This window comes from Heptranchias perlo, chromosome 23, assembly GCF_035084215.1.
Source record: "Heptranchias perlo isolate sHepPer1 chromosome 23, sHepPer1.hap1, whole genome shotgun sequence".
NCBI classification, from domain to species: domain Eukaryota; kingdom Metazoa; phylum Chordata; class Chondrichthyes; order Hexanchiformes; family Hexanchidae; genus Heptranchias; species Heptranchias perlo.
In genome coordinates this window covers 17,715,217-17,728,282 of record NC_090347.1, presented here as the reverse complement: position 1 = coordinate 17,728,282, position 13,066 = coordinate 17,715,217, and the positions used below count along the sequence as shown (strand labels likewise).

Genomic DNA, 13,066 nt, shown 5'->3' with positions numbered 1-13,066 from the left:
CCTCCGCCTCCCTCTCCTCCTTAAAGCCCACCTCTTTGACCACACTTTGAGTCACCCCTCCTAATAGCTCCTTCTTTGGCGTGGTGGCCATTTAGATCTAATTATGCCTTTGTGAAAAGACTTGGGCTGTTTTTCTCCATTAAAGGTGCTATATAACTGCAAATTATTGTTGTTATACCATACCGGTAAGAGTTATCACTTTCAGGGCAAAACATTAAGAAAAAACTTTTGAAAAAGTTAGATTTTGTTGCAGTATATGGCAGAGAGTACACTGGGCTGCTGGAATCGAGCACAATTTACAGTCGCAAAGGGTAATAAAATCTGAGTTATCCGCCAGGCAGAGTAATCAAGATGCAAACTTTAGGGACATTTACCTTGGGATAGTTTTCTACCTAAAGATGCTATGTAAATGCAAGTTACTGCTGTAGATGGACAAAGCTTCAGTGGGTCAAATGCCTTCTTCCATCCTTGACTTTTCTTATGTTCTTACAAGTTGATCTCCAGTGATGTTAGACAAATGTTAACAGAAAATGTGTTTAGAATAGAAATATATAAAAATGCTTTCGATTAAACACTGTTGCATAATGCTATGTATCCCACTGAAGACTGCCTGTACTACCTGCATCTTTATAAATAAGCAGGAGGCAGATACACTGTAACAGCTCTCTCTGTCGTCACAAAGCGGGGTGTCGGTGATTGACAGCTGTCACTCACCTCCAATGACCCGCTGTCCTTCTGATAAATGTACACAGACCGCGAGCGGTTGCACACACAGACCCGGGCGGGGGGACCCAGCAGCCGCACCGCTCCCCGGGGCCCTCCTCCCAGCTGGATCGCCGCTTGAATTTGATCCCAATAACAAACCGCTTTCGGCCGGGAACCCGCCATCTCCGGCAGCGCGGGCAAACCTCCTCCCAGCATCTAGGTCGGCCAATCACAAGGAGATCATTTACGAATCACCACGAAGGACAAAAAACAAAGTTTTTTTTAAAAAAGTTTTTTTTTTGCAAAAAAAAATCTGGACAGGGAGTTAGTTCAAATTGTCAAATCCCCCCCCCCCCACCCCACCAAAAAAAAACTGCAAATGCAGCTAATCTGAAATAAAAGCTGGAAATGCAGTCAGTTCTGAAGAAAGGGGCATTTGCCCCACACTTTAAATTCTCCTTTCTCTTTACGGTTGCCGACTGCCTGTTGTGTATTTCGAGTATTTTCAGGCTTTTCTCCCCAATGGCCAGGATTTTACTTTCTTATTAAACATTAAAATTATAGCACGTGGCTGGATTTTCAAACAAAACTATGGAATGATCAAATTTTGGATATTTTGGAGATGAGATTCCATATAGCTCCAAAACCACAAAACTCCTGAGTCCCACCATACAGTATTTCTAATATATATATTTTTAGTGAAAACAATAGATATGTGGTTTTAGTACTGTACTGCACATAAATCATATTTATTAGATATTGTGTAAAATGTTATCATAAAATAATGCGAAATGGTAAAGAAGGCATTAGGAGTAACTTGCAACACTAAGTCTGTCATGGGGAGGGGGAAGTCATGGATGTTAACCACTGGAATGATTCATCCAAAGTACAACTGAGAGTAATCTCTCAGTGCTGCAGTAAAGTGACTGTCTCGATTAGGTGCTCAAGTGTGCAGCCAGTTTTCAAATATACAGTTACTTGTTTTTCTCTGATCCCTTTTTCTAAATAAGTTTCAAAATTCATCCTTTAAAAATATCGTTTGATGTGAGTGGGCTGAATATGATAAAAAAAATCCACCAAGCCAAGAATCTAGCTTGGCTCTCAGACACAAAACTCAAAAGAAGACAACAATTTCTTTGTGCCAAAAGCAAAAATATTTTTTTTGTGATTTCGCCCTCTAAATTTATGGATGAAATGCTCCATTAGATCCTTAGCTGGATGGTGTTCAAACAACGGATAAATGATTGAAGTGGTGACTCTGGGTGAGTATGAAGTTAACTCAGACAGCCTGGTTTTATAAATCCAATTCTAGAGAGCAATGCAATGCCACAGCATGCTGCACCATGGAGCAGTGGGATCTGAGTTGATTCCCATGATTTATACGGTGAGTTCGCGTTTTCACCCATGCTATCGAGTGGACAACAAATTTCCCAACAGTGGGAAGCTACCCGAAACCACTCTTGTGCATCTCTGAGTGACTGCTTCCAGAATAACATAGTGGAGGCTTGGAAATGGGTCATTATCCTGCCCATTTAGTTGGGAGTGTTTTGTGATGCAGGGAGACTCATAAATCATAAGAATTCGATTCACTCCACGTGATATCAAGAAACGGCTGAGTGCACTGCATACAGCAAAGGCTATGGGCCCCGACAACATCCCAGCTGTAGTGCTGAAGTCTTGTGCTCCAGAACTAGCTGCGCCTCTAGCCAAGCTGTTCCAGTACAGCTACAACACTGGCATCTACCCGACAATGTGGAAAATTGCCCAGGTATGTCCTGTCCACAAAAAGCAGGACAAATCCAATCCAGCCAATTACCGCCCCATCAGTCTACTCTCAATCATCAGCAAAGTGATGGAAGGTGTCGTCGACAGTGCTATCAAGCGGCACTTACTCACCAATAACCTGCTCACTGATGCTCAGTTTGGGTTCCGCCAGGACCACTCGGCTCCAGACCTCATTACAGCCTTGGTCCAAACATGGACAAAAGAGCTGAATTCCAGAGGTGAGGTGAGAGTGACTGCCCTTGACATCAAGGCAGCATTTGACCGAGTGTGGCACCAAGGAGCCTTAGTAAAATTGAAGTCAATGGGAATCGGGGAAAACTCTCCAGTGGCTGGAGTCATACCTAGCACAAAGGAAGATGATAGTGGTTGTTGGAGGCCAATCATCTCAGCCCCAGAACATTGCTGCAGGAGTTCCTCAGGACAGTGTCCTAGGCCCAACCATCTTCAGCTGCTTCATCAATGACCTTCCCTCCATCATAAGGTCAGAAATGGGGATGTTCGCTGATGACTGCACAGTGTTCAGTTCCATTCGCAACCCATCAAATAATGAAGCAGTCCGAGCCCGCATGCAGCAAGACCTGGACAACATCCAGGCTTGGGCTCATAAGTGGCAAGTAACATTTGCGCCAGATAAGTGCCAGGCAATGACCATCTCCAACAAGAGAGAGTCTAACCACCTCCCCTTGACATTCAACGGCATTACCATCGCCGAATCCCCCACCATCAACATCCTGGGGGTCACCATTGACCAGAAACTTAACTGGACCAGCCATATAAATACTGTGGCTACGAGAGCAGGTCAGAGGCTGGGTATTCTGCGGCGAGTGACTCACCTCCTGACTCCCCAAAGCCTTTCCACCATCTACAAGGCACAAGTCAGGAGTGTGATGGAATACTCTCCACTTGCCTGGATGAGTGCAGCTCCAACAACACTTAAGAAGCTCGACACCATCCAAGATAAAGCAGCCCGCTTGATTGGCACCCCATCCACCACCCTAAACATTCACTCCCTTCACCACCGGCGCACTGTGACTGCAGTGTGTACCATCCACAGGATGCACTGCAGCAACTCGCCAAGGCTTCTTCGACAGCACCTCCCAAACCCGCGACCTCTAGCACCTAGAAGGACAAGTGCAGCAGGCACATGGGAACAACACCACCTGCATGTTCCCCTCCAAGTCACACACCATCCCGACTTGGAAATATATCGCCGTTCCTTCTTCGTCGCTGGGTCAAAATCCTGGAACTCCCTTCCTAACAGCACTGTGGGAGAACCGTCACCACACGGACTGCAGCAGTTCAAGAAGGCGGCTCACCACCACCTTCTCAAGGGCAATTAGGGATGGGCAATAAATGCTAGCCTCGCTAGCAACGCCCACATCCTGTGAACGAATAAAAAAAAAGAAAGTCCAGAGTGAGAAAAGACCATTGAATCCCTCAAGTTTACTCCGTGCAACTTATGGATGGGTAAAGAGAGAATATAATTTTTAAAAACAAAAAATCTTTATTCTAGCAGTAAGGACTTGGTACCAACCACTGTGTCAAAACGGTTTCAATTGGTGACCAATCACCATGTGTATCATTTCCATTGACTAATGTAACATCAATTGCAAAGTTCACCCACGTTACTGTAGTACGGGAGATTTGCTCAACCTGTATTTTGTAAGATGTGGTGAAAACTGAAAAAACATCCAGTTATAGATTGGTTTATTTTTAAAATCTAACTGGCTGATTCTTTGGAATACTTGTCCTTTGGTTTTGATAAAAAGGAATTAAATGTTTAAAAGTCCTTTTAATTTCAAGAAAATGCAATAATTTTCTTCATTGAAATCTTTCTTCAGGGCACCACAGAACCACAGGGCATGGGAACGGTGTTAAAAAGATAAATAAGTTTTAAAAAATGAAGTCTTTTCATACTAAAACGATAGATCAGTATTACATTTTTTAAAAGGCCTTATAATACAATGAAACCTTTTAATTGTTATCTCTGTGTTGAAGCAGGTTAGTTCTCAAATATATTTTCCATTTCTGTCAAACTTGGGAAAGCTGTTAAGCAAGGAACTGAAAAAATTGGTGATTTTGAAGCTGTTCTGTGATGTCAGCCTCAGCAACACAATCATTAGTTCCACTGGTTCATTGTCCCTGAACACCAATATGTTCAGAAATGCCATTGTTCAATTGCAACACTCAAGGAACCGATGAGCAGCGGTTAACGCAGCCTAATGAGATTTTATTTAGTCACATTATTCCCTCAGAACAATCACAGTGCTGAAAGAAATGCTATTGTTGAAAAGCAACACTCGAGATGCTCCATGATATAGACCGAACCAAATCAAATTATCTTCAGTCCTGTGTCTTTCAAATCAAAGCGTTAGCCAACTCCAGCTCAGCCAGTTTTGTGGGGTATGTAACACTAATTGTATCCAAATGGCAGCTTTGTTCATTGAATGGCATCATGATGCTGATATTTATACGCCCGCAGACATATGGCTGAGTATTCTGAAATTGGTTTCATATTGATGTTTGTGAGATTGTGTGGTTGTTAATAGAAGGCTGGTCTCCATTTTGAGGTAAAGTATAAATTTGGTCTGGCCAATCATCCATTCCCTTTGTCAGTTGTGTTTACAAATTTTGATATGATCCAAACTTGACTGTAAGTCTAATGTCAAAGGAAAATATATTGTTATATAAGAAAGTTGGTTCTTGGCTAATGAAGAAAGTTCATTAAAGGAATGTACAGGAGAAGAAAAAGGAAACTTCAACGATATCAGCAGCAGTTTATCCAGAGACTTTTGTGTATCACAACTAACTGTTTTATCTTCACCTCTTCATCAAAAGAGTAATTAGTCCTTGTGGATATTTCTAAGACATTTATGATTGAATAATATTGTGTTCTAGTATTGCTTAAGCCTATTTCTGATGCTTTTTTGTGTTCTGTAAATTATAAATAAATGTTACACAATTAAACATGTAAAATCATTGATCTGTGTTTGATATTCCTCTGTATTGATTGAAAAATAGTCCAGTAGGCAGATTACTGCAATTAAAGTAATTGTTAATGCCAAAACACACTCCTGCAAGGGCAGATTACGTAAAGGTAAGGCTTCCAGAGGTGAGGGATGAGGTCTGCTCTTGGGAAAGGCTATGAAACCATTGAAAGAGAAAACAGCACTTTAAACAGCCCAATCGTAACATGATGGAGTTGGTCTGCAAACTGAGAGACTCAGGCTATCTGTAATAGTTTGTGGTTGTATTCATGTGAAGTGTCTATACTGTCACACTGTGACATGGTATAAAGAAATGATAGCTCTTCTGTTTTTAATATTTGTTGAAATCTCACAGAATTCTTTGGCCTTTTTCCTACAAATCTCAGCTTAATGAAAAGTAATGAATGCAAATATCAGAAGTGCGGGAAGCCTGAGGGCTGCAGTTTGTTTTGTCAGCAAGAGAAAGATTTTATTCAACAGTGCCATGGAAAATGAGAGCCGTATTTAATATATTAATTTTAATGGATTTTCAACATTTGTTTGCATTTATGACTGGATTCAGAGGATGAAATAACCTCATGTGGCACAGGAAGTTTAAAGAGCAATTCCTTGCCCAATCATGGAACCAAAAAATAGCTCATAAGAAAAATAGCACCAGCAATGTTGGAGACCTTGATGTACAAGTGAAATTATTTTTACAGACATTTTCCTTCTGCAGCGACAGTATTAATGATGCAGTTCTGAGGCTGAGCAGATGATGTGCAAAGATTATTGGTTGGTGCGACAGGAATAAAGCATTTTTGTCGCTGTTAAGATTATTTTTTAGCTTCTTTCTTGCTGGTCAGGACACACACACGCACACGCACAGTTAATTTTGGTTTCTGCAAGTCAAAGGACTATACATCATAACCTGACTTGGTTCCTGTCGAACAACAGAGATTCAATATGTTTATTGAATGCAGAGTCGTTGGAGTCAATCTGTCGAGTAGTTTTCTTGATAGTAGGCTGTCCAATGGGTTAATTTACCACCATCGCAGATTATACAAACACACTAGGTAATGGATTCAGGGCAAAATAGGATATAGACAAGAAACAGAATAAAGGACAGAAAACAACAGGCACTGGTAATATTAAGTGGGGTGTCCTAGGACTCCGTGTTTGGACCACAACTGTTTCTAATTTGTATCAGTGACTTGGATTCTGAAACTCAATGCAAATTGGTCAAATTTGTAGATGATACCAAAGCTAGGAGGGGCAGTGGAATTGAAGGAGGCAGCCCAGAAACTACAGAATGATCTTAACAATTTACATGAGTGGGCCGAACAATGGCAGATGAAAATTAATGCATTTCTATGGGGGTGGGGGGAGACAGGTCCTATCAGTGCCCTGCCTTTTTCCTCGGCAGATGGAAAGTGTGATGTGGATTGTCCAATAGGAACAGTTAGGTTTGAATGTGAGTCAAAATAACAATTAAAAATGCAACAGTTCCAATAGCATCTGAAAAGAGAAAAGAGAGTTTAATGTTTCACATTGGGACCATTTGCAGTTCTGTCGAAGAGTCCTCATCTGAAACGTTAAAAACTCTTCTCTTTACAGATCCTGGCCTGCTGCATATTTCCAGCATTTTGTTTTTATTTCAGATTTTCTGAACTTGCACTTTATTCCTTTTATCTTGAACGAGAGCCAAGGCTGGAATAAAATATCGACTCTCTTAATTGAACGTACAGTACGTTACTGCTAAAGCTACTGGGCTTCTGAGAAATTGTACTTCCCAAAATATTGTTCCATTTAAATATTATAAAAACGACAGGTCTAGATGTTCAAAGCTATTGAGTTTATTATTACCAGGAAGTAAGAAAAAGTAACCACCTTCTGCACTCATACTGCAAAAACAATACATTACATGTACCTTCCAATAAAATAAATGAATATTCTGTACAGATAAAGCTATATGAAAATAGAAATACATACAAACATCATAAAGAGACATGAAGAAAATTCATAGCTATCTTAGGCTTCCTTGATAAGTATGTTTTCTACATTGCCATGACAATATCAGTTGCCACTCTTGTCAAAACATTCTAAGCCGACACCCAGAAATGTTAACCTAGCCCTCCCTGTTCCTTTTACTCACAGAACAATTCCTCACATATTACAGTTAACTCAGAGGGCTGAGGACAAAGCAACCCCTGGTAAGGTAGAGTAATGTGAACTGATCCCGCATTTACTTTCATTACATTTTCCTATGGTGGGCTTCCATTGTTTAGATCCAGATATCACAGATGCTGCATTGCAGTGACGATTCCCACTAACTGTGCTGAGTTCATGAGATCCCAAAGCTAATTAATATTGTGATCTGGTTTGGGAGGAGGTGTGGAAAATTCTGATGGTACTACAATTATTCCAATCTGGGAAAGGAGTGAGGTGTTTAGCAAATATTCATATTGGAGCAGTTTGGGAGGGGGGTTACAACAAAGAAAGTTAAGAAATGGACTCAGTCGGGGGAAATCAGTAGAACCAGAGCAGTACAGACGAGGGAGCAGGAATTATTGCATCTCGTGAAAGGACTACTCCCTAATGGATCAATGTTTCCGTGGGAATCTGTGGATACCACCTAATTAACTTCAGTCCTATTGATATCCTATTTCCTTTCATCACCCTACTTGGGTTTCACAAAAATAAAAGATTGTAATTTTTTTTCATTACGAATATACATTTTGAAATATGGTTTGTACTGCTTGTTCCACAATACAGGGTCTTTACCATGGTGTAACAATGCTAGTTACAAACTTTTATCTGCCACAGCAATTTACATTTATAAAGCATTTCTCACGTAAAAGAAACCATTTTAGAAAATTTAATAAGGTAGGCACCAAGCAGGAAAACAAAAATAAAAATCTGGGGGTGGGAGAGAAAGAGACAAAAGCCATGGTCAAAGCTAAGGGTCTTGTTGGAGGCTTTTGAAGACAGAGAATAAGGCAGCAAGTCGAACTGATTTCAGGAGATATTTCCAGAGAGCAGGGAAATAGTAAGTGAAAGATTGGCCTCTGCTGGTGTGATGAAGGGATTGAGGAACAAGTAGAGTTGAGGGTGTGTGCAGGAACATATGACTGGAAGAAGATCGCAGAGGTAGGGAGAAACAAGAATGTGAAGTAGCCAGGATCTTCAAGTCAGTTTGCTGGGATACAGTGGTGCTTGGCAAGGACAGAGGAGATGGCTGTGCAGGAGAGGATATGGCTGAGAAGGGCCTCTGAATAAGCTGGAGTTTGTGAAAGGTGGAGGCAGGAATCCCAGCAAGAAAAGCATGGGAATAGTGGTGACAAAGATGCAGAGAAGGATTTCAGCAGCAGTGGGCAAGAGTTAGGGGCATAAGTCACAAGGTGCCAGAGGCAGAAGAAAGTGGTCTTAGCAATGGACTGGATGTGGGGAAAAAAGTTCAGGCCAGGGTCAAACAAGAAACTGAGATTGTGGAACAAAAATTCCTTTATGTCTATTTTCCGGCCTGAAATGGGCGCCATACATGGAGCGTACACATAAACCGGGAGGCCCGAGGCTGACCTGGAATTAGGTCTCAGGCCTCATTAATATTGTTTGGGCCTGTTATTCCTCCACAGGCACCTCGCCCATTTTATAAATATGAACGTGGGGCCCCGTGCCTCACCGGCAGTGGCCCTCGCGAGTGCTGTGGAGCCGGAAGGAGCACTCCAGCTCCTCCTGGCTCCACAGCAAACTTAAAACAAAAGCTTACCTTTTTGTTGGCGGCCGCTTGACAGGCCACATCCACGCCTGGAAAAGCTAAGCGGGGCAGGCCTGAAATGCAGCCTAATTTTCCCGAGGGGGCCTTATGCAAAGGACCTAACGCCTGTTTAGGCGGCCACCCCAAAAATGGCCCAACCCAATATCAGGTCATTTGTCTTTCAGGCAACCTTGGGGCGCAGGACATTGGTCCCTGAAATTGGAACTCGTTGTGGGAACTAGGTCCAATTTCTACCCCTGTGTATCTACAGATGTAGCCTCAGAGGGCAACCAGGAAGGCTGATGAGTGGGTGCAATGCTTTACCATCAGCCAAGAAGGATGGCTTCCGTTTTGCTGACATTGACCTGATTTTGCATAGGCAGTCAGAAAGTATAGCAATGGTGGATGCAGAATGGTAGACTTGGGTCATCAATGTACATGTGTAAGCTGACCCTATGTCTGTGCATGATGTCATTGAGGGGTAGCATGCAAATGAGAAATAGGGTGAAACCCTGGGACACACCAGAGGTGACTTGCTGGGCACAGAAGGTGAATTTGAGAAATTTCAGTAATTACTGGCACTTTCAGCACATAACGCCCTGTTGGTATAGTGACAAAGTATCCTTATTACTAGGTTAATGTTGTCTTTTGTTTGAAGTAAAGTTTTCAAAAGAATGTTTTCACTTCAAATAGCTGTTTCAAGTTCCACCCTTTAACCGGAGGGTGTTTATTTTTCCTGTTAATTCAGCCATATTAAACTAGATGCTCTTCACACTCAAAATCTGCACATTTCTACTGTACAAGAGTTGGACTTTTTTTCTCTTGCCTAAATTTTAAAATCCAATTGGAGAAAATATACAGATTATTTAAATCAACATATTCCTTGCTAACATACACATTTTATCTTGTTATATTTTTAGCTGGGGTTCAGAAATGCTATTGGAATCCTTCGAAGAGCACAGGGTAGAATTTTATAAGATACCGAGTCACATTCTATCCTGTGGTCAAAAATCATTTGTATTTTTCCTTATTTTTAAATGCGTGTGCATTGGTTTTTCCTTTAGTTTTGTTGTTCATTAAAGTAACACCTGTTTGCCTGTGCATTTGACACATGCGATGTGATAGCAGACTAACCTTACCAGAGGGAGGTAAATAAGACAGCACATAACCCACTTGCTGGGCTTTCTACCTTTGCCAATGGACATATTTACCCGAAAAACAACCCGGGATCATATGCTGCTCTGTGATTCATCTGATGCTCTTAAATCATACAGTGAGTATTTAACTAGCGATGGGTTTGCCCTCAATATAAGTACACAACATACCCCAAACACTGCTACTTTGCTTTTGATGGGGGTGTGGTGAAAAGTTTTACCAAGATTCGAAAAACTATAGAACTATTATATAAAATTGTATCTCTCTGAGAAAGTAAATAATTTTTGTGTTTGGATATCCTTCACCTCCCAGCACTCCCTGTTTCAGGATACTCACTCCACATATTTTGATCATTTAAAGCCGCAAGATCTAATGAAGAAATTAAGGACCTCTTTCCCATTGAGTGGGTGCAATGCCTCACCATCAGCGGATTTACCTGCTCTTGGCGGGCGGCCTCCGGACCAAGTGAATTTGCTTTGCTCGCTGTTGACTTCCTGCCTCGAAGACGTGAGAAGTCGGCCGACAGCATTTAAATGAGGCCCAGGTGTTAAAATACCCCATTTTTGCTGCAGTGGGTGAGTTTTGAACTGACATCGAAACTCACCAGCCGAAAACTGGCCCCCAGTTAAATTGGGCGCCCATGTCTTTATCAACAATGATGATGAGCACTGACGCCCAACCCAGGACGGTGATTTACATTTATAAAAAAGAACCCTGACTGCGGAGAAAGCGAAGTGGCTGCAGTGTTGCCTGCTGAGTACAGAACTCCACCTATTTATCCTGTTAAAAAAAATTGTTTATATCAGCATTAAAAGCTGAGTTACCCGTAACACTGCAGAACAAAGAGCCTGGGAAATCAGGAGCAGGGAGTAATCACTGGCAACTCACAGTTGATTTATATAAAACAGCAATGGCAGCAGATTTATTGTCTGTATATGATACAATGAAAGTACGTTGGTAGGATTGACATTGGCAGAGAAACGCAATACCTTTTGGAAGTAACAGGCATTCTCCCTTTCAGTAAATTTAGCTGAAGCCAGTTAAATTGGGATATTCTGGCAGAAATATCATCCCATCTATCAAAGCCTTCTTTAAACAAAACATATTTATGCTGGTTTGAATGCGGTGATTAAAGGATACATGAGAAAATGACCCATTTAGAAGAACGTCCCCTTTAACTATGTTTCAGCTACATTATAGAACACAGAAAATAAGTTCAGAAGCTCCAATAGTTATTTGTATAGAATCAGCAGCGTTTGGTTTCAGATGGACTAAGTATAGGTGCTAGGTTTGGCAACTTGCTTCTTCACTTTACGGACCACAACTCGTGTCCTGCGAGGCCCATCATTTCCCAACTTCTCGTGAGTGGACTGGACTCGTCTCTCTCCAATTCTGGCGCCATGCCGGGCAGCTTTTAGCTCGTCCACAAATGACTCAACTCCCTCAAACTTGTTGGTCAGCTCGATCATTCTCTCCTTTAAAGCATTAAACTCTTTGTAGAGATCATCGAGTGCTTCTGAAAGTGTGTGAATCCTGTGTAGGAGCAAAAAGGAAAGTGTAGTTCATATTCTGGGGAAGCACCGAAAACACAATACAGGTTTAAACTGATTTGTTAATATTTGTCAAAATGAACTTGAATCGATATTTGTTTTGTGATTATATTAGTGATATTTGCCATCCTTCCCATCAGTTATGATAGCACTGTACTGTGGAATAGAGCCAATATCCGTAAAAGTAAAAAATAGACTGACTGCAGACTGGGCACCATTCATTACTGCTTGGGCGATCTCCAGATTGGACTGAGAGGTATCAATTGGAATTTAAGTTTTAAATAAAATAAACAAAAAATGTAATCATAGCTCCCTCAACAGATTAGTGGATAAATAATGTGGTACCAAGCCAAACAGACCTTGAAAATCCCAGATTCAATCACTACTCTGTGCTCAGTTGATTGGATTGGCTTCCATAACCTCAGACTAGGAATAAAACAAAAATCAGCCGGGGTCCCACTCCTGATTATCTAGTGACCAGTGGAAAGTCAAAGTGTGTGGATACTCGGTTAGACCAGGATCATGCTCTGACATGAATGGCCCAACTATTTGAAAATACTATTGGAAATGGCAATGTTCTATTAAAGTGTGATGTGGAGATGCTGGTGATGGACTGGGGTGGACAAATGTAAGGAGTCTTACAACACCAGGTTATAGTCCGACAGTTGGACTATAACCTGGTGTTGTAAGACTCCTTACTATTAAAGTGTGCCCACCTGTGACACATTGTTACTTTTTTACACGAGGGTTACTGAGAATTGTCAGAGCATGAATATTTATCATGGAAAAGCATATTTTTCCAGGAATCCAAGAAGCTCAGTTACTTCCACTTTAAAAGCAAAAGGCTCAGTTCTAATGTTTACAATATCCATCAAATTGATGAAGTGAAAGTCAAAATGTCATGCTTAAATTCTCAGCAGCCCTGCCTTTACTTCTGGTCAGCGTTATTTTCCCCTTCCCATTCTCTAGCTCACAGGCACGGGAGCACCTCCCCTCATTTTCCTCCCCTGCCTACAGTGGGACGTGCTGAGCGTCCACTTGCATCCTCACAGTGCTATGTGGCAGAACGAGGAATGTCCTTGAATTCCCCTGGGGAATTCAAGGACATTCCTCGTTCTGCCACATAGCACTGAGAGTGTCTCCCTAGC

The 13,066-nt window shown here is 41.6% G+C and overlaps 1 protein-coding gene across 3 annotated transcripts in view; it reads right to left on the bottom strand.

The window, feature by feature from the left end:
* The window catches only part of faap100 (FA core complex associated protein 100), a 185,844-nt gene extending 184,924 nt beyond the window's left edge, over positions 1 to 920 (bottom strand). For all 3 annotated transcript variants that reach the window (XM_068004124.1, XM_068004123.1, XM_068004122.1), the window contains exon 1: positions 715 to 920. In XM_068004124.1, coding sequence (XP_067860225.1) covers positions 715 to 888 — 174 coding nt within the window. In that variant the 5' untranslated portion in view covers positions 889 to 920. The remainder of the gene's footprint in view (positions 1 to 714) is intronic.
* Between the last annotated feature and the right edge of the window lie 12,146 nt (positions 921 to 13,066).